The 20,550-nt window shown below is 45.5% G+C and overlaps 1 protein-coding gene across 2 annotated transcripts in view; it reads left to right on the top strand.

The window, feature by feature from the left end:
• NUSAP1 (nucleolar and spindle associated protein 1) overlaps nucleotides 1–20,550 on the top strand; it is a 449,447-nt gene that overhangs the window by 110,419 nt on the left and 318,478 nt on the right. For both annotated transcript variants that reach the window (XM_069638852.1, XM_069638853.1), the window contains one exon: nucleotides 9,666–9,778. In XM_069638852.1, coding sequence (XP_069494953.1) covers nucleotides 9,666–9,778 — 113 coding nt within the window. The remainder of the gene's footprint in view (nucleotides 1–9,665; nucleotides 9,779–20,550) is intronic.

Here is a 20,550-nt window from a genome sequence, read left to right as displayed (position 1 = left end):
AGGTCAAAATGACCATATCCAAATCACCGACTCCCACCAACAAACCTAAAACGCATACCACAAAAAGTTTGGACTACCAAAAGTTAGAACTTTTGGTGGTATTGTTTATTTTTTGGTTTTTTTTTATTTTTTTTATTTTTTTGGTGGTTTCGGTAAAAAAAATGAACACAAAGGCTGTTGGGGTGTCTCCACGCAACCCCCTGCTCATTATACTGTATAGTATAGTGAGCAGGGATTGCGGGGGACACCCCCGGAGCTCACCCGGTAAAAAGTAAAAAGAAAAGGACCCTGCAGCACCAGATTCTGATCACAAAAGTGAAAGGCTACCGGCGCTGCAGGGACACAGAAAGGAAAGGTAAGTAGCAGGGTGGGGGTTTGTGTTTGGGGTTGTTTTAAAATGGATGTACACATGGGAAATGTACGAACATTTTTGTATTTCGTACATTGCCCATGTGGACATTTCCGTCACGGGTTAATAATCAGCGGAAAAATCACATGGATTTGTAAATCCGAGGCTCGGCCTGACAAGAAGGTGTCGACTGCATCGGCGCGCGTGAGTCGACTCCACCTCAGATACCGGCGAAGACACCAAAAACATTGAAGCCTTTGACGATTTTGTCACCGCCATTTGCGTCGACTCGAAATCGAGAGATTTCTCGAAGACTCCTTCGACGCAGTCAATGGTGTCTTCGATTCCATCTAAGCATTTAATGGTGCAAGAAAAAATATATTCAAAACCTGTACCGAAAAATAACTTTTTAAAGTCAATATCCTCCATTTATGAGGAGGATAGCGCTTCAAACAAGGATGTTTCTCCATTCGGAGTGCGGTTAGGCACTAGAGAAGTGCCTGAAGAACTAATTGATCGTGAGTCTAAGTTGAAAGATCTCTGTGACTCCCTCCACTCTGCCAGCGGTTTTGATATAATCCACAAAGTTAGATTTTGGTAAACCTGACCCATCAGACTATGTTGATTCAGGGTATAGAAGTCTGATGAACAGGGTCACTGAGTACATGGGCTGGAGTAGGGCTTCACCAACTTTCTAACAGGATGACATGACGGACATCCTGGACCAAGGTGCCCAAAAATACCCTGTCTTTTCATAAGGCCCTTCAAAGGAAGGTGGTAGCTAACTGGGAAGGCCCAGAGTCTGGTCCTGCTGTCAACAGGAGTTTCTCTAGGAAATATAGACCATCATCCATTGACCCTGACTATCTAAGCAAACACCCTACGCCAGAGGGTCTGGTAGTCCAGGCTGCTACTTCCACCAGGCAGTCTGCCCATCCCTCTATTTCCCCCAAATAGAGATGATAAAAAGTGGACGCATGGGCTCGCAAGTTATTTACCTCGGGCATTCTGGCCCTAAAGTACACTAATGTCACCTGTACCTTGGCCAGGTTTACTCATACCCTGTGGGACTGCGTTAATATGGTGGCTGAACATATTCCAGAAGGCGAAGAAAGGGGTGGCTTTCTGAATTTAGTTGAGGATGGCAAGGAGGCGATGGGAGAATGTCTCCAATCAGGACTTAATACTTCTGACCGCATTAGCAGATCCATGGCTGCAAGCACTGTGCTACGCAGATTTGTGTGGTTGTGAAAGTCGGGGTTTGCACCGTATGTGCAGGCCAGACTGCTCAACATGCCCTTCGACGGCTCGAGATTGTTCGGCAGCAAGGCAGATGGTCTAGAGAAGCTGCAGAACTCCAAGGCGGTGGCTAAGTCCCTTAGCGCCTCTATTGGGCAACACTCAACAGACTTATTTGGGCTCCTCTTCCTGGAGAGGTTGTCCTTTTCGATACTATTCCTCAGTTGGTAGAGGCAGAGGACAAGCTGTACAAAGGGGGCAAAGAAGATTCCCTTGCAGTGCGACCGGTAAGAGTGCAAAAGCAGCCTCCAGCAGTGGCATTTCACCCTCAGTCGCTGCTGCAGCTGCCTCTAAGCCACTCTGAGGCCTTGACCCACAAGACCCCGGTGGGAGGCAGAATCTCTCAGCATCTGAACGAATGGCGGGGCATTACTTCAGATGCTTGGGCACTAACAACAGTATCCCAAGCCTTGCTTTTCTAAAAAGGCCTTGGTGATAATCCACCGGGAACCAGCTCTGTCAAAATTCCAGATCCGCTCCTTGTGCAGGAAATCTTAACCCTGCTACAGAAAGGTGCAATAGAACATGTACCTGTAGCAGAGAGGAACAGCAGTGCTGCATTTGTGGGGGTGGTTGCCAGTGCCTAACACCGGCACTCTTTTTTTTTTTTGGGCACCTGAACTCATGCGGGGCCAGCGCACGTGCAATTGCTTTGTTTGCTCTTCTACTTCGCTTTGCTTCGATTATAAATCATTGGGATTTGTCATTCTGATCTCGATCTCTCTCGTGCTTGCAGGCCATGGTTGGCTGGGCCTGGGAGGGGCCAGAAATAGCAATGAACAACAAACAGTTACAAACAACATCCAATGAACACTACCATTCTGTTGTTACTATGCAGTATTTGATACATTTTCTACAGTAACACAGAATGTGCAGTTTTCATTGGCTGTTCTTCTGAGCCAGTGAATTTACATGGTGACGTGGTGTTGTTGCCACAGGAGGCAGCGCGGCGCCACCTTCATTTCACGAGTTACTGTGAAGTGAAGGTGTCGAGGCGTGGTGTCATCGGTCCTGACTTGTGAGAGAGTGAGTCTGCCCTGCTGCTCTGCGTGGTGCAGCCTAGTTGCTTCCTGGGGCCCCCTCTGCCTGCTTTTTCATTTGTGTGTGTGCCAGTGTGTGCACCCGCCCCCCGCGATGCCCGACAGGAGACCAAGCCCCAGCCGGCAAAGCAGGTAAGTCACTTGTTGCGTGCGGTGCAGCCTGAACCTGTCAGTCAAGTGATCAGGCGAGGAAGGCCCAGGTCGGGGCCCAGGCGGCGGCACAGTCCCCAGGTTGTGGCCTGACTGCCCAGCAGTCCGGACCCGACCAGGGGCCCGTCCGTGCCTGGGCTTCTGTCTGTGTGACGTGTGTGCAGTGTGCTGCTGACTTCAGTCAGTGCCAGGCCTAGGCCAATTTCTGTGACCAGGGGCTGCCGGCTGCCACAGACTGAGTTGGATGACTCTGTCGCGGGCGGCCTGGCCCGTGGATTGTGCCCAAAAGTATATTTTTTTTACTTTTTTGTTTGAAAACCTGACCTTCCGTGGGGCTGGTGGCCGGGGCCCCGCCCCACAGAAGTTAGGTTTTAAAAGAAATAACTTATTTTGAGTGGCGGCTGTGGCCCATCACTTCGAAAGTGATGGGCCCCAGCTGCCCAAATGTTTTTTCTTTTAAAATCTTACCTTCAGTAGGGCCGCTGTGCCATGCACCTATTTTTATCGGGCTCAGCATGGCCGTGGCAATGGTGGCCCCACGGAAGGTAGCCTAAGTGATTGAGGCAAGGCAGGGCAAAGCCCAGGACCGGGCGGGACACGGGTGGCATCGTGGTTCCACTAGTGTCTGTCACAAAAGGCATGAATTGTCGTTTGCAACTTTGGCCACTTTTTTTCATTGGTGCCGAGCCCGACTCGAGACAATTGTATGCCCCATTCCGACCTTGGATAACATTCATCTAAGCGAAACATGAACTGTGAATTTTAGCCTGGTTGTTTCCATTTTTCCTTTTAATGTTATCGGCCTCATTGGTTCACAAATGAGCTTCAGTGAGGGTACCCGGAGCAGTGCACGTATTGGGCCGAAACCGAACAGGCTGTACTTCGCGAGAAAAGCCCATGCAAAGACTTCTGAAATGCCATTTCAGGCTTAAAGATACACACATGGAAACTAGACGGGGATAAACATGGTGCACGTGCCCGCTAATCTGTCATCAATAAAAGCACTAGTTGAGTATTCGTGAATAATTCTCAACCATCTTTTGCTGTCATTTCTTTACATAATTCCAGCGCATGTTTTCTAGCCTGATGTGTGGTTTATACACCAGATGTGGCCCCTTAACCTGGGTACAATACGCTCCGAGCATGTGCTCCGAATGAGAGCACATGCAATCCTCAGATAGGGAGGTGGGTGTCTGTTACACCCCGCAGTTTAGTGAAGTATGTCAAGAACATGTCAGTGGGAAGGAAATATACGAATATGCATTCTCCTCTGGCTCCTTAATATTGGGTGAAAAAACATATTTAGTGTTTTTAATATGTGTTAAGGTGGAAAGAGGCACTAAAGCAGAAGTAGCCCAGGCCGTTGATTTCACAACGTCTTGCAGAAATGACTTTTTCCAAGTTATACAACACCATGCTCATGCTTGAAGGAAGGGTGAAGGGGGGATGCATTTGAGATGTGATGACTGATAAGGGCTTGAGAGGAAATTGATTACACAAAACACCTGGATGAGGTGACTGAAGAACCGGCTGAGGGGAGGGTGCTCTTCCTGGAGGTAACCGATTTACAATACTTGGTGTACTTTAACAGACTGTCAGATGGGGCAGAAGGGGTAGAGACAAATGCAGTGCAACAGTGACTGAAACAGAATGCTTTTTTATTTATTTGCATTTTTAAAGCACTCACACAGCCGGGGGCATCGAGGCGCAGTTACAGTAAGAGCATGTCTTAGTTGCGTTTTTACTACTAGCCTGTGCCAGCAGTTGCTGCAGCGCCAAACATGTGACATGGAGCAGCATCAGTGTGACGGGCTGGTGGTGGGCCGATCTAGGTAGGTCTAGCACTGAACTGGCACGGCCAGCATGCCCGCGCTGAGGGTTACGCCGCGCCCGCACTGATGGCGTCGCCTGGCATTATGGGGCCAATATTGTTTGGGCACTGGCACTTTATTTTTTTACAAATTAAGCACAAGGGTTGGTACTCCCCCTATTTTCCCATTCCAAAGGACGGAGGACTGAGACCCATCTTGGACTTAAGAAACTTGAACAAGTTCCTCAGGAAGGACCAGTTCAAGATGGTCACCCATCAGATCCTTCAGGCTCTCCAACTCCAAGATTGGTTGTTATCATTGGACCTTCAGGATGCTTATTTTATGTGCCAATCCATCTAAAGCACAGGAAGTACCTGAGGTTGGCGGTTCTCATTATCAGTTTTGAGTTCTGCCATTTGGGCTGATCTCCGCCCCAAGGGTTTTCACCAAACTGATGGCGGTAGTGGCAGCAAGCCTCAGGAGACGGGGGGGGTGGGGGGGTGTTCACGTCTACCCCCTACCTGGACGATTGGCTGACCTGGGCACGTTCTCCCGAACAAGCTCTAGAACATCTCAGCATCACCTGCCACTCTCTACACAGGCTGGGCTTCGCCCTCAATTACAAGAAGTCCCATATGATACCATTCCAAAGACTCCAGTTCATTGGCGCGGTCTTGGACACTTCCTCTGGGAAAGATTCCCCCCCCCCCCGCCCCCTCCCCACCCCCCCGCCGTGAGAGCACAACACCTTTAGCAGATGGTAGCAAAGTTCGAGTCCCCAACGTCTTCCTGCCTTCGATTTTTAAGTTGCTCTGCCTCATGGCATCCTGCATTTCTTTGGTTCCAGACTGAGAATGAGATCCCTTCAATGGGCCCTCAGGACACAGTGTTCCTAATTTTCGGGGAACATTTTGAATCTTCTGCAAGTTCCAAGCAGAGTTGCTCAGGACCTAATGTGGTGGCCTTGCGAAGACAACATTCTCAAGAGACAATCTTTTTGGCAACCATGGCCGGAGATAATTGTAGTGACGGACGCCTCACTCACGGGGTGGGTAGCCCACACCAACGGACTGATAATCGGCGGTCGTTGGTCTCCATCGGAGTACAAACTACCCATCAGCCTTTTGGAGCTGAGGGCAATCGAACTAGCGCTGAAGGCCTTTCTGCCCTCTGTACGGGGAAAGAATGTCTTTATAATGACAGACAACACAGTGGCCATGTACTACCTCAACAAGAGAGGAGGCGTACCACTGTGCAGAGAGGCAGTGCAGCACTGGTTCTGGGTAATTCAAGAAGGAATCTCTGTCGGCAGTTAGGCTAGCTGGAGAGCACAGCACAGCAGTGGATGCTCTGAGCAGGCAGAGCAGTCTCCCACAAATAGGAGCTAGCTCAGGAAGTCCTTCAGGAGATCTTCACTCTTTGGGGAACCCCTCAAGTGGATCTGTTCGCGACCGCTACCAACCGGAAGTGCGATCAGTACTGGTCAAGGGAATTTCCCCTGAGAGGAGCTCTAGGAGACGCGTTTGTGGTGGACTGTGAATTTCTACTTCTGTGTGCGTTTCCTCCAGTCCCTGTGATTCCTCTTGTAATCAGGAGTTTGAGAAAGTTTGGGAAGACCGTGATCCTAATTGCTCTGGATTGGGCCAGGTGGGCGTAGTACCCGGACCTTCTGGACATGTCCATCTGCCCTCCATTACGTCTTCCGCAAAGAGGGCATCTTCTCTCGCAAGAAGAAGGTTGGATTCTCCATCCAGAGGTCAAGACACTCTGCATTCAACATGGTTTCTGAGAGGCTGAGATATAAGGATCGGGCCCTCCTGGATGACATAATGGAGATTTTGCTTTCGGTCAGAAGGCCAGCAACCAAATCCTTGTACTGGTGTTGGAATAAATGTTGTAACTGGTGTAATGATAACGATGTGGACCCTTTTCAATGTGGCACTCCTATGGTGCTTTCTTTTTTGCGGCACCTGGCCAATCTGGGGCTCCAGATTGGAACAATAAAAGGATATCTGGCGGCGCTTTCCGTCTTTAAGCGCTCCTCTGAAGAGGTTTCTTATCTCAAAATACAGTTAATTGTCCAATTTCTGAAGGGACGTGTAGCCTCCAGTGCCTTTTCATGGCCCTGCTTGGGATTTAAACCTCATGTTGAAATTTCTAACATGTATACCCTTTGAGCCTTTACATTCCTGCCCGTTGAGGCTATTAACACTGAAAACTACTCTTCTTGTAGCACTAACATATGCCTGCAGGGTTAGTGAGTTGCAGGTTCTTTCATGCAAACCTCCCTATACTACCTTTTTATAAGGATAAAGTAGTCCTGAGAGTTAAACCATCTTTCTTGCCGAAAGTAGTTTCTGATTTTCATTTGTCACAAAAAATAACACTACCAACTTTCTAGCCTCCTCCTCATTTGGGCAAAGAGGAAGAAAGGTTGCATAGACTAGACCCAAAAAGGGCTCTGAGTTTTTACATTGCGAGAATGGAAAAATCCTGCCAGGTTGACCGGCTTCTTGTGTTATACTGGTCCTAAATTAAGACTAATAGTGACTTAACAGACTATTTCTCGGTGGATTACACTGCCTATTGGAGAGTGTTACAGACTTGCTAGGAAAGACCCGCCGGAAGGGCTTCAAGCCCATTCCACAAGGGGCATGGCAACTTTCGCGGCTCTTCATAGGGGTGTCCCGGTAGTTGACATTTGCTCAGCCGCAACTTGGGCGACAATGCCTACTTTTGTTAAGCACTACTGCTAAGACTCCTCTTCATCTCAAGAAGGCCTTTTTGCAAAGGCAGTCCTTCATTCCATTCGTGGTCAAACTAAATAGTACTCCCGCTTCCAAATTGCCACTGCTTTTGGAGACTCAAAGATGAGGAATACGTGGGAAGAACATCCAGTTGAAAGAATGTTACAGTTGGTAAGTAACTTGTTCTTCTCCGTAATCAGTTATTATGCTTCAGTTGTGACATCACAGTACCTTCTGCTTGAGACAACACAGAGCAGAATTGCAGCTGTCATTGCAGTACTTCAAGCCATGTCAAGCTTTTCAAATTCTTTTCTTGTAAAATGGCTTTCATTGACAGTTTGCAGCCTTTAATTGACAAAGAGCTGCTGTATATAACAAGCATATTTTGTGCACCGATGGAGTTCTATATTTTAATGATTAAATTCATCATCAATGGGAAGATCTTTTACATTAGATTAAGTAAGAGTCCACTTATCAACTGGATGCCAATCTGTGGTTCTGTATTAAAAGGAGAAAAATAAATTCCCCCTGTTGTACGTGAAAAGGATATTGCAGGTGACCTCGGAGTTCTGTGCCCTTATAGGAACATGGGCAAAGGCAGTGCTCCTTTATATTTGGTCATATACGTCCTTGGTGAATTGCAATATCCGTCTAGCAAGTGGGAGAGGGTATTTTGTCCTGTATATTGTACCTGATTACTGTGTACCCTTGTTGAACAGCTGTCCATTGCTTCACAACTAGTTATCTTTGTTAGAAGATTCCCCCGTTGGTGCAACTTGTAAATAATCCACATCATGCGTTTTTTTTTTTTTTTTAAAATTTGAGCATTCTGTTTCATTACAACCCAAATTGCGGTGTGTTAGTAACTTTGTGATTTTAACATCCTGGCATGTTGGTTTAGTTTGCCGCCAACTCATATGGCCATAATGTTTCGCCCGTTGGGCTTTTTCAAGGCTGTTTGTAGATAATAAATCTCCATGGTTTACCGGCAGGGAGAGTCAAAGGAGGATCAGTCGTTACATACATTGATAAATACTAGTCAAACAAATTAAACACAAAAAGGCTTCATGAATTGATCAGTTTGCAACCATAAAAATGTAGGAAGATCAATAGGAAAAATAATAAATAAGACGGACCGACCAATAAAGAGAAAATCATAAATCATGTTCTTTTTTTGTGTGTTTTTATCTACAGAACCTTTGTAAGACATTACGGATCCTTTGGTAACATTGTCAAAAATAGATTGGCATAGGGCAATGCCAATGGGTCTGCATACTTAGCAGGTGGAGGGTGGATTGGGTCAAATTCGGTGATGTGGTTGTTGGTGACTATTTCTTTTTGGGGGGTGATATCCGGGTCAGGTGTACTCTTATCAACAGTGATTTCCTTTGTCATGCTGCTATATTGGTGTTTAGATTTTGATCTGCATCTTCAGTCTGAATGTGCTTAGGAAGTGATTCAACTATATGGGTTGCAAAAATATCTTCTATTCCGTGCTATCATAGTTGATAGCATGCAGTGCTCTGCTTCGCTTCTATATTTTGTCTGGCAAGAATCAAGTATGACCTTGGTACATAGTATTTAAAGCAAAACTTTCTTTTGCATATTCCTGATGTTCTAACAAGTCTGGCCAGCGTGCGATGTTGGTGTTAAAGAATACAATTCTATCTCGCGTAGTACGTTTTGCAAAGTCCTTACTGTGCTTTGCTAGACCTAGTCCCATGAGTTCTACTTAATGCAGTCTGTAGCTTGGAATAAAAGGTTTCTCTTGGTGCCTAGTCTTTTCTATAGTGCAAGCGCCTAGAAACACTTGTGTACAGGTGCATTATAAATGCCATATTATGTCAAGAAAGGAGAGGATTGCTTCTAAACCCCATTTCATCTGCTTACCTAGGTAGTTGCTGGCTACAGAACAGCCAGCACATAAATATGCCAACTTAATTCATTTTTATTATGACCTTATTTTGTGAAATCACACCTTCACTGAGGGAAACTTTCATAAAATAGTGAGCTATATACACTCCAAGTCTTTGAGGATGCATGGTTACGCTTATGTAATATGTTTAAGCTTGATGCAGTGCTCTTCCTAGCTGTTCTTTGAAAGTGGCCTCCTAGTTTTCATGCAAGACCATGTAGATTCTCAGGAAAATATTTGTATTTCTTCAACTGTTTTTTTTATTTATTTTTTATTCAAAGAGAATAATTTCTGTTGTGTAGATGTTAACTGATTCTTTTTTCCTTCCATTTTATACATTTTGTTTTCTCTTAGACTTCAAGAAATTGCATGAAGCACATTTTAAGAAAATGGAATCCATTGACACATTTGTCGAAAGACATAAGAAGCGCCTTGAAGCCCATAGCAACCCCAAACAAATCTTGAAGGTATGCATGCAAGCTGTGGTCTACAAAGTGTATGGGCAGAACCCGAAGGGGTGTCTGGTGCGTTGAGACTCTCAGTAGTCTATCTCCTATAGATTTGAATCATTTTGAATAATCCCGTTTTTCAGGGTTGGAGTGCCTGGAAACGTTTGTCATCTAACGTAGAAATCCTCTTTTTTTTTTTTTTCCCCCCCGATTGTTTAACCATAGCCTACTTGTAGTGCCTGCCGCTTTAAGCTCACAGGCACATCCATGCTACTATTGCGTGATTGCTTCGAGTACCTGTATTCCAAAGTCGCTTTTTAATTCTGAGATTCTTTTTCTACATTTTCATGGATCCTTTCGAGTGGATTGTGTCCTCCCACATATTCCTTACCTTTTGATATCTCCAATATCCAACTACAGCTGCTTCGGAAAAGTAATTCGGCAGACGGACCTGTGCGTCGATGTTGATTCTTATGTCCCTCGAGGCCCTCTGTCTCGAGGATGATGCCATCGAAGGTATATATAAAGCACGTGCAGCGGCTGCTGGCTTCAGTTCTGTTTTTTCTGAGTAATGCTTCACTCTTCGTGAACTACGGCGTGCTTCAGATATTTCTTCGAGATTTATCAAAACATTTCTGTTTTCGGCTACGACAGCCCCGAAAATCGGGTTTAAAAAAAATGTCAATGCTGCACCAAGATGTCGCTGACGGACCCACACTGAGTATGCTTCTGTTGTCTCAGTGTGGAGCACAAGACCTCAGACTGTCTGAAGTGTCAGTCTATGACCGGAAAAGCTCTGAAGGAGCGTAAAGGGAAATTGGCGGTAGGCAGACTACCTTTCGACTACCCCGTCGAAAAAACTTTATTACAACGAAACGAGAGACGACTCTCCTCGACGGGAGAAGACTAAAAGGTCCAGATCACAAAGTGGCTCCCACCACTCTGCCGTCATTGAGGAAATCGAAGAAAGGCATCACAGATCACCCACTTTGTCTTCCTCATTAGACACCTCCCCAGAGAGGACTATATCTTGCCCCACTAAGGCCTTTACTCTGGCTGAATGAGAATCATTCAAACAGGAAATGCTCGAAATTTTCGAGATCCAGAAACCCTCGAAGCAAGTAGGCCATGTGCCTTCTGAAGCTGGTAAGGAAAGGGCTTGAGCCAAATCTTCTGCGCCCTCGAGCCCGGCACGAAGGCCAGATTCCCATCGAGAGCCGTTGAAGGCCTCGCCACGATGAAAAGTAATTGAGGAATCCCTCGAGCCACAAAAGTCCGTCAAGGACAAGTCAAAGTCATTGACGTCTTCATTGAAGACATAGATGACTCAATCGGCATCTGGCTCGACAACCTTCAAAGCCATCAACGCCTTTGCCTGTAATTTAGAAGACCTTTACTCCGTTTCTCTGGAAGGATTTCTTTGTCATTCACTTCCATTTATGAGGACAATGAACCGTCTGATGACAATGATTCACTCTTTGGATTGCAGTATGACACTCCAAATGTCCCTGATAGCTTCATTTTGGAAGAATCTAGGTTACTGGACCTACAGTGGGGTGGACACTTCACTAGAGTTGGAATTTGGCAGGCCAGAACCAGATGAGCATCCAGATGCCTCTTACAGACAATTAATGACCAGGGTAATTGATTATGTGGTATGGTGCAGGCCTGCCCTCGCATTCAAACAGGATGACCTCACAGATATCCTGGGCAAAGATCCTCAAAGATATCCTATTCTACCCTTTCATGCTGCTCTACACAAGAGAGTAAGTGGTAATTGATAATCTAGTCTGGCAGTCAGCAAAAATGTGACAAAGGAATATCGGCCGTCAAGCAGTGACCCCAGCTATTTGTCAAAACCTCCAACCCCAGAATGTCTGGTGGTGCAAGCAGCAACTGCTACCTCCAAGCAGGCTGCCTATTCCACCATCCTACCAGATCGCAGTGACAAACTTATAGACCCCTGGTTGAGGAAAGTATTTTCTGCTGGGAGAATGGTTCTCCAAATAGCCAAATCTTACACTCTATGGGACTGAATATCCATTGCGGCTGAACATATTCCTGAAAGGGAGGAAGTGTAATGGCTTCTTGGCCATTGTAAAAGATGGCAAGGAGGCCATGGTGAGTCTCTTCAGTAGGGTTTGAATTCTGCTGACTGCGTCAGCAGAGCCAATTGGCAAACACTGTGATGCACACCTTTGCATGGTTAAAGTCTGGAATTATACCAGACGTGCAGTCTAGACTCCTTAAATATGCATTTTGACGGATCTCCCCTTTGGCAGCAAGGCTGACGTAAGCCTTGAGAAGCTGCAGACCTCGAAGGCGCAGGCCAAGTCTCTAGGTGCCGTGATCAGGCAGCCTCAGCTTTTTCACTCCAGTAGACCATCTTGGAGGGGTAGATCCTTTCGCTACTACTTCTCAGTTGGAAGAGCGAGAGGAATGGCTGGTCAAAGACCAAAGAAGATGCCCTAGTGGTCGACAAGGAAGAGTTGCAAAGCCTACCCAAGCAGCAGCATCAAATATATAAAAAACAATTCTTATAGGAAAATGTCAAAACTAATGAATGACTCTTGTTACAGATCGGAAATTAGTGTAGCAAAGCGTTGTCATTGCATACAATCATCAGTTCATTAACATATGCAATAATTTCTATCTCAGTTACAATCCAGAGAGTTAGGTTCTCAACATGCTTCTGTTCTAAAGAATTAAATACTGAACATTCATCAGGAGGCTATTTGTATAACAGAATCCTATTCAGTGAGTCCAACTGTAGGTGGGTAAAACCGTACAACCTGTAAAATGAAAACAAAGGGTAAGCTAAAACTAGCTAAATTTCCTTTTTGACAGGTCAATAGTACCATTTAGAACCTATTAACATAGGGCTAGATTACCTTAGTTGGTTCCTGTGGGGGCAAGCAACTTCTTGAGTATGGTTGTAGGGCACTTATTAGTAGGCCTTTGGTGCCGAACCTGCAAGAAACCCGAAAACGTAGCTTTTCGCAATTACATAACTAGTGCTAACAAGCTCTACCTAGAAGGGTGAAAATCAGATGAACAGCCAAGGAGAGACATGCACTCACCTGGAGGGCTTGTTATCCGGCTTGAAAGCGAAAAAAAAATAAACTAGTAATAGAATTCGACCTCCAAACGTGGTGCGCGGAGCAATAGAAGCAGGGGTTCTAGTATAGAACTTAACTCTTGGTTCCGGATGCTTAGTCAAATGAACAGATGTGCAGCGTTAGCCTGTGGATAGGGAAACGCAATGACTATGTTCAAGAAAAACGGCAGCTATCTAGACAAAGATGCGTGTCTAGATAGGGGTAGTTCCATAAGCGCGAGTAGAATTTAGAAGCCGCTGGAGTTAATTTAGTCCATAGTCACGGCAGAAGTAGATGACGCAAACCACTGGATCCGCAGCCGGAATGCTGAAAAAAGATGCCAGGGAGCGCTATAATCACAGTTCATAAAACGGATCTGTTTAATCTACTCTGGCCGATAACATGTCATGGCTTGTAGAGACCCTACCTTCAAGTAGACCTTGTTGGGTGTACGAAGTGTCTAGGAGCCTGGCACAGAGTGTAGCAGCGATCACGGGTCCTGTTCGATAACTGTGTGAGCCGCGCTGGGACGCTGGATAGTCGTTTTTGCATGTTACCATGGCAACATGAGGGATATGTCAATTTTTGGCTGCAATGAGGCAACGACGGGCGCCATCTTAGAGTGGAGGAGCTATAGTGAGAAATTACTACTGGGGCTGAGTGGTGCTAGGTCTCCCTCAAGTGTAAATGGGAGAAAAGCTTGATCCGAAACCATGACGCGGACAGTGATTAGAAGGATTATAAATATGATTATGTGGACCTGATCATGCCGGTAGCAGTCGAATGCCCTCATGTAGCGTGTATAATGACTATAGTGGCAGTCGGTAGTGGAACGTGTGGAAGAAATGTAAATTCCATAGGGCTACCACATGTAGCACAAACATTGCCTTCAAGGGTGGATACATCAATACCCCATGGATGGAGAGGAAGAAGGTGTTCTTGGTCTCCAATGTTGTGCCATTCAACTGAATCGCTCAAGCCAATAAGATCACTATTCAACATGTAAATCATTTCTTGTTTTTTTTTTAAACAGTCTACTCTCCAATGTTTGTACATTGCCCCCTTTGAGGGCAAGGAGAACTGTACATGTAAAGTCTTCATGACCATGGTTCATCTGGGTAAAAATGCTTAACCATGCGTGCACTCAGTCTTGTTTTCCAGACACCTCTGATGTTCCATTTGCTTACATTTAATAAAGTGCAGTTGTTGGTTTTTATGAAGGTCTGCTATAAATTGCTACCTTAGAAAGCACAACCTGTTAACTTTAGCTCGATCTCATTTATAATTGTCTATCCTTCCCGGACCTATATAGAATTTACACTCCAAACGTTTGTTTGTATAGTGTTAACTGGGATTCCTCCGATATTTGGAGTTCAATTCTCAGGCAACATGTCAGACCTACTTCAGGTTTCAAGCAGGGTCGCACAAGATCTCCTGTGGTGGGCCTGCTAGGACAACACTCTGAAGGGAGAATCTTTTTGGCTACCATGGCTGGCGATGACAGTAGTGATGGACACCTCACTCACATGGTGGTGTTCACACGCCAATTTTCAGAATATCAGTGGTCGTTGGTCTCCATCGGAGTCCAAACTACACATCAATCTTTTGGAGCTGGGAGCAATGAGACTTGTGCTGAAGGCTTTTCTGCCCTCTGTACGGGGAAAGAATGTCCTGATAATGACCAACAACACAGTGCCCATTCTACTACCTCAACAAGAGAGGACGTCTTGGGTCACTACCACTGTGCAGAGGGGCAACGCCGCTCTGGTTTGGGGCAATTCAAGAAGGAATCTCCCTATCTCCTTGTTGGCTCCTGAGGATAGCTCAGGGGCAACGTGCTCGCCTTGGAAGCAAGACGACACGGAGCAACACAGGTTCGATCCCCGGGTCCGCGCTTAGAAACCTCCGGGTATTAAGTGTATTATAAATTACCTATCATATCTGCAGCTCACCTATCTGGAGAGGAGAAAATGGCGGCGGACGCTCTGAGCAGGCAGAGCACAGTCTCCCACGAGTGGGGAAACTAGCTCAGGAAATCCTTCAAGAGATTTTCACTCTTTGGGGAACCCCTCAAGGGGAGCTGTTTTTGCGACCAGTGTCAACTGGAAATGCAAACTGTTCTGCTCCACTAAGTTTGCTTTGTAAGCACAAGTGAGCAGCTGAATCCATACATGGTCATTCTATGTTGTTGGAAGCTCAGGATTTCTATAGCAAGACATGTTCACAGCTTTCCTGGTTTGATGTCACAGAATTTTACAAAGCCTACAATTTTAATATAATGTTTACAATCGATTTTGTTTTTTTAAATTTTTTTTTTAAATATATTTCTCAAAACACCTATAACCATGTTTCCCTAGCCACATTCTCTTGCATAATAAAACATTTGTAGTGGATTCTAAAGTTGCCTATGATCTGTGACCGGAAAGCATTGGAGACATGTAGCCCTAGCCTTGTATAGTAATTCATAACATTCCTGTAACCACCTACTCACCTAATCTAAAACACCTTTAGTGTTACCAGTACGGCAGGCACAAACCCATTGGCATACCTTTTTTGTTGATTTTTCTTCTTTGCACAAATCCTCTCTGGGATGAAATGGCCATACATGTGGTTTTGGCATAACTTATCATGAAGTAAATTAGAACAGCAAAGCAGCATTCCAACAGTACAGATATTATGGGGCCAAATTGCTCCTTGGAGCGTCTCTTTTCACCCCTAGTAGTCTTTAATAGTGGCCTTGCCCATTTGGTAGCTGTTCTTACAGGAAGGAATTTGTTTTCTCCATTTGCAGATCCAATTCCAGCGTAGTGGAAATTGTGATTCCTCTGTTGATCCAAAATGTGTCTTTTGACAAATGGCAATGATGCAAATGCCCAATGTTTCAGCATAAGGGGGGTACCTTTTTAGTACCAGACAGATCATGCAATGTGTGGGTAGAAGAATGAAGAAGCTTGCTTACTTTTAAGCATAAAAGCGTGGATCCAAAACTGGCAGCCACAATATTTTTGCTGCCACCTGAGTAGTGAGCAATGCTTGCAATGTCCTTTTTTACCTGGGCTTAAGTCCTGATGCTGTCAAATACCCATTCACCAGCCTGGATGCTGTCTCCTTCCAATGGGATTTTAGGAAAATGCTGCAATCCATAACCTGTTTGCAGAGAATAGGTAGGTGTTTAGCTAACGCTTACTGTAGTTGAATAACAGTAGATACGACACATATTTTAGTAGCTGGGCGGCCCATGACTACCTCCATAAAGATAACATCCAAAACATGAATGCCAGCATTTAACAATGTATACATTTCTGTTGCTCCCTACAGTAAAAAGCAGGCCAGATCGAGGTAAATACTCCTATGCATTTTTAACCATGCTCACAGCAGTACTGTTCTATATGGCAAATGCTTCTGGTTATTTGCTAAACATGCATACTATCACTAACATACTATTACTAACCTATTTCTCTTTGACAGAGAGGCAACTTTAATAAACTCAGACTGTAACGATTCAAAAGAAATTCAGATAGTTTTTTAAAAATTCCCTTTTTTGGGGCTTCCTCCCTCGCCAATGTTGCAGGACACACATGCTAAACAGTTCTACAATACGCAATCATGGCTAATCTTACGTTTTAGTGTTACTCCCCACTTGTAGTGAGCAACCCTACGCATTCTTTTGAATTGTGTCCTCCCACGTATTCCTCCTCTTGTGATTTTATATCTTGCCAGCTTTGCTGCTTCAGAAAAGATCATTCTCGGCAGAGGGCGCTATATGCGATGCCGTTGCGTCGATGTCCCTTGAGGGCCTCTGTCGAGCATCAACGTCCTTGTCAGTATAAATAGCGCATGCAGGGCCCGTTGGCTTCAGTTCTGTTTTTCCGAAAGATTTCGCTTCGCGTTAACAGCGCGTTTCAGTTTTCTTCATAGAAAATGTCTTCATCATCGACTCCTTTGACCTCCAAAGCCTGGCTTAAAAAATGCTTTGACTGCGGGTCAAAGACGTCTATTACGGATCCTCACTGCAAATGCCTGTGGTGTCTGGCCTCTGGACACTGTACCGATGACTGCAGGTCCTGTCAGGCCATGAAGGAGAAAGCTCTCTGAGAACGCAGAGGTGATCTGGCGGTGGGGAGGGTGGCTTCGAAGTCTTGTTCGAAGAAAGAAAAAGTCAAGCGAGTCTAGAGACTCCTCCCGGCTTAAGAAATCGAAGAGGTCCCGGTCAAGGAGTCGCTCGAGGCAGTCTTCGTCGTCTTCAAAGAAGGCGAAGAAGAGACATCATAGGTCTCCCTCTTCATCATCCGATTCCTCTACTGAGGTTATCAGATTCCCCAAGAACATGGGATGCTTTTAGATCTGAAATGATGCAGATTTTCAAGAATGCAGCCTCAAACTGCTTAGAAAGAATCGCACAAAACCCTTGGCCCGGTCGATCCTTCGGATGACTCGGGTAAGTCGAAGGCTACTACTTCAAAGCCGAGCCTGAAGCCGGCAATACGTCGAGAGAGTGCTCAACCCGGCGAGAAGTCGTTGAGGGTGCTGACTCGGGAACGGAGTCCTTATCGTCGAATACTTCGATAACTTTGATGACTCCTTCTGAGTCACACATCTCGACGCCGAAGTCAAAGGTGATACCGAGTAAATCAGCGCCATTGTCGAAGCCGTCTTCGCCACCGTCGACAGCCACTTCGAATTTGTCATGGCCTTTGTCCATTCAGAATAAGGTTTACAAACCTGTTCCGGCAAAAATACTTTAAGTCTGTCCTCAATATATGAGGAGGAACAGCCCTCTGGAGAGGATGCCCCTTCTTTTGTGTTACAATTTGGCACTCGGAAAGCACCTGAAGAGCTCATTAATGAAGAGTCCCAAATGAGAGACCTTTATGATTCTCTCCAGTCGGCTAGTGGTCTTGACACCTCGCCACAACTGGAATTTGGCAGGCAGGACCCTTCTGAACATGCAGATTCCACCTATAGAAATCTCATGAATAGGGTTCACAGCATATAAGAGTTGAAGCAAAGCTTCCCCTACGTATGAACACCATTATGACTGACATCCTAGAGCAAGGCCCTCAGAAAGACCCAATTTTGCACTTTCACAAAGCCCTTCAGAGCAAGGTTACTGCAAATTGGGAAGCCTCGCAATCTGGACCTGCAGTTTAACATAAACTTTGCAAGGAAGTACAGGCCTTCCAGCAGCGATCCAGAATACCTGACCAAGCACTCCACACCCAAGAGCTTGGTATTGCAGGCTGCCTCATCAACCAGGCAATCAGCTTAACCATCTATCTCCCCAGATCGAGATGACAAGAAGGTAGATACTTGAGCACGTAAGGTTTTCACGTCAGGCAGCATGGCCTTGAAATCTACCAGTGTCACCTGAACTCTTTGAAGATTTTCTTATTCCCTGTGGGACTGTGTTGCTGTGGCGGCTGAGCACATCCCTGAAGGTGAAGAAAGAGACCGCTTCCTGGCTATAGTTAAGGATGGAAAGGAGGCAATGGGAGAATGTCTCCAGTCAGGATTGGCTATTGCTGACCGCATCAACAGATCCATGGCTGCTAGCACCGTACTCCGCAGGTTTGCGTGGTTGAGAAAGTCAAGGTTTGCACCAGACGTGTAGTCCAGACTGCTCAACATGCCATTGGACAGCTCGAGGTTGTTCGGCAGCAAGGCGGATGAGACTAGAGAAGCTGCAGACCTCCAGGCAGCAGCTAAATCCCTTAGCGCCTCCATTCGACAGCCTCAACAACTCTATACAGGCTCATCTTCCTGGAGTGGTAGTTTTCGTTTCTATTCCTCAATTGGTAGAGGAAGAGGACAGCCCTGACGGACCAAGGGGACAAAGATTTCCGTGTGGTGGACGAGGATGGGGTGCTAAATCGGCCCCAGCAGCGGCACCTTTACCATCAGCGGCTACTGCAGCCGGTGGGCAGTCATAATGTCGACAGTAAAAATGTCGACAGTCAAAATTTTGAAAAATAAATGTCGAAAAAAATAATGTCGACAAACAATGTCAACATTTTTTCGAAATTTTCTATTTATTGTATAAATAGATAAATAAATATATAACTAAAATGTGTTGAGTATGAGGGGTGAGAGGGTGGTGGGGGGTTTGGGGGTGGCAGGGGGTGTTGGGTGAGGGGGGTTGGGGGGGACACCCCCATAGTAAATGATACTATTTTTATTTAATTATTGAATAAATAAATATATAATTAGAATGTGTTGAGTATGAGGGGTGAGAGGGTGGTGGGGGGGTGGCAGGGGGGTGTTGGGTGAGGTGTTGATAGTTCTAATTGACATTTTTTTGTCGACATTTTTTTTTCTAAAAAATGACTCTTTACATTATATGTATAGGATGTCGACATTATTGTTTTCGACATTTTTTTTCGACATTTTTGTTTGTCGACATTTTCTTTTTCGACATTATGACTATAAAACACTGCAGCCACCTCGAAGCCTCTCTGAGGCCTTGACCCACAAGACACCGTTGGGAGGCAGAATTTCTCAGCATCTGAACGAATGGTGGGGCATTACTTCAGCTGCTTGGGTACTGGAAAACATAGAGACAGGTGCTATAGTACCAGTGCCTGTAGTGGAGCGGAACAAGGGATGGTATTACACTTATTTTTTAATACCCAAGAAGGACGGAGGACTAGGACCCATCTTGAACTTAAGATACTTTAAAATGTTCCTCAGGAGTTTAAGATGGTCACACTTTTTCTCAGATACTTCAGGCCCTCCATCTCCAGGATTGGTTTGTGTCATTGGACCTTCAGGATGCTTATTTTCATGTGCCAATCCATCTCAAGCACAGAAAGTACCTGAGGTTCGCAGTTGGCGGTTCTCATTATCAGTTCCAAGTTCTACCATCCGGGCTGACGCTCTCAACAGGCAGAGCAGTCTCCCACGAGTGGGAACTAGCTCAGGAAGTACTTCACAAGAGCGAGTTGCAGGCACTTTCGTCCAAGCCACCATTTACTATCTTCCTCAAGGATAAGGTTGTTTTAAGGGTCAAACCGTCATTTTTGCCCAAAATCATTTCTGGTTTTTATATAGGTCAGAAAATTGTTCTACCTTCTTTCCATCCCCCATGTTTCTCCTGGCAAGGAGGCAGAAAGACTACATAGGTTAAACCCTCTGAGACCGTTAAGCTTTTATATATCTAGGATGTTTAAGCTATGTATTGATCAACTTTTCATTGGATATACGGGACATAAACTGGGTCAGGCTGTTACTAAACCAACCTTATCCAGATGGATTATTCTGGCAATCTCCGAAAGTTACAGGCTGGCAGGGAAAGACCCTCCTGAAAGTTTAAGGGCCCATTCCACAAGGGGCCTGGCTACCTCTACATCCCTGCAAAGGGGCGTAACAATTAGAAACATTTGTGAAGCAGCAACGTGGTTTTCCATCCACACATTCACAAAGCATTATTGCCTGGAATCTTCCCTCGGTCAGGATGGTACTTTTGGAAAGGTAGTCCTGCACTCGTCCATGAAAATATAGGAATTAAAATTCTACTTCCTCCTCCAAACCAAATACTGCTGTGTCTGTCAAAGATGAGGAATACGTGGGAGGACCCAATCCATTCGAAGAACAAACTACTTGCCCCTGGTAACGTTCTTTCGACTGGATGTTCCTCCCACGTATTCATCGGCCTCCCATCCTACCCCTCAGTAGAATTTCCCGTGCTAATACAGC

This window comes from Ambystoma mexicanum, chromosome 14 (assembly GCF_040938575.1).
Source record: "Ambystoma mexicanum isolate Mex_15411 chromosome 14, UKY_AmexF1_1, whole genome shotgun sequence".
Lineage (NCBI taxonomy): Eukaryota > Metazoa > Chordata > Amphibia > Caudata > Ambystomatidae > Ambystoma > Ambystoma mexicanum.
This window is presented reverse-complemented; position numbering and strand designations above follow the sequence as displayed.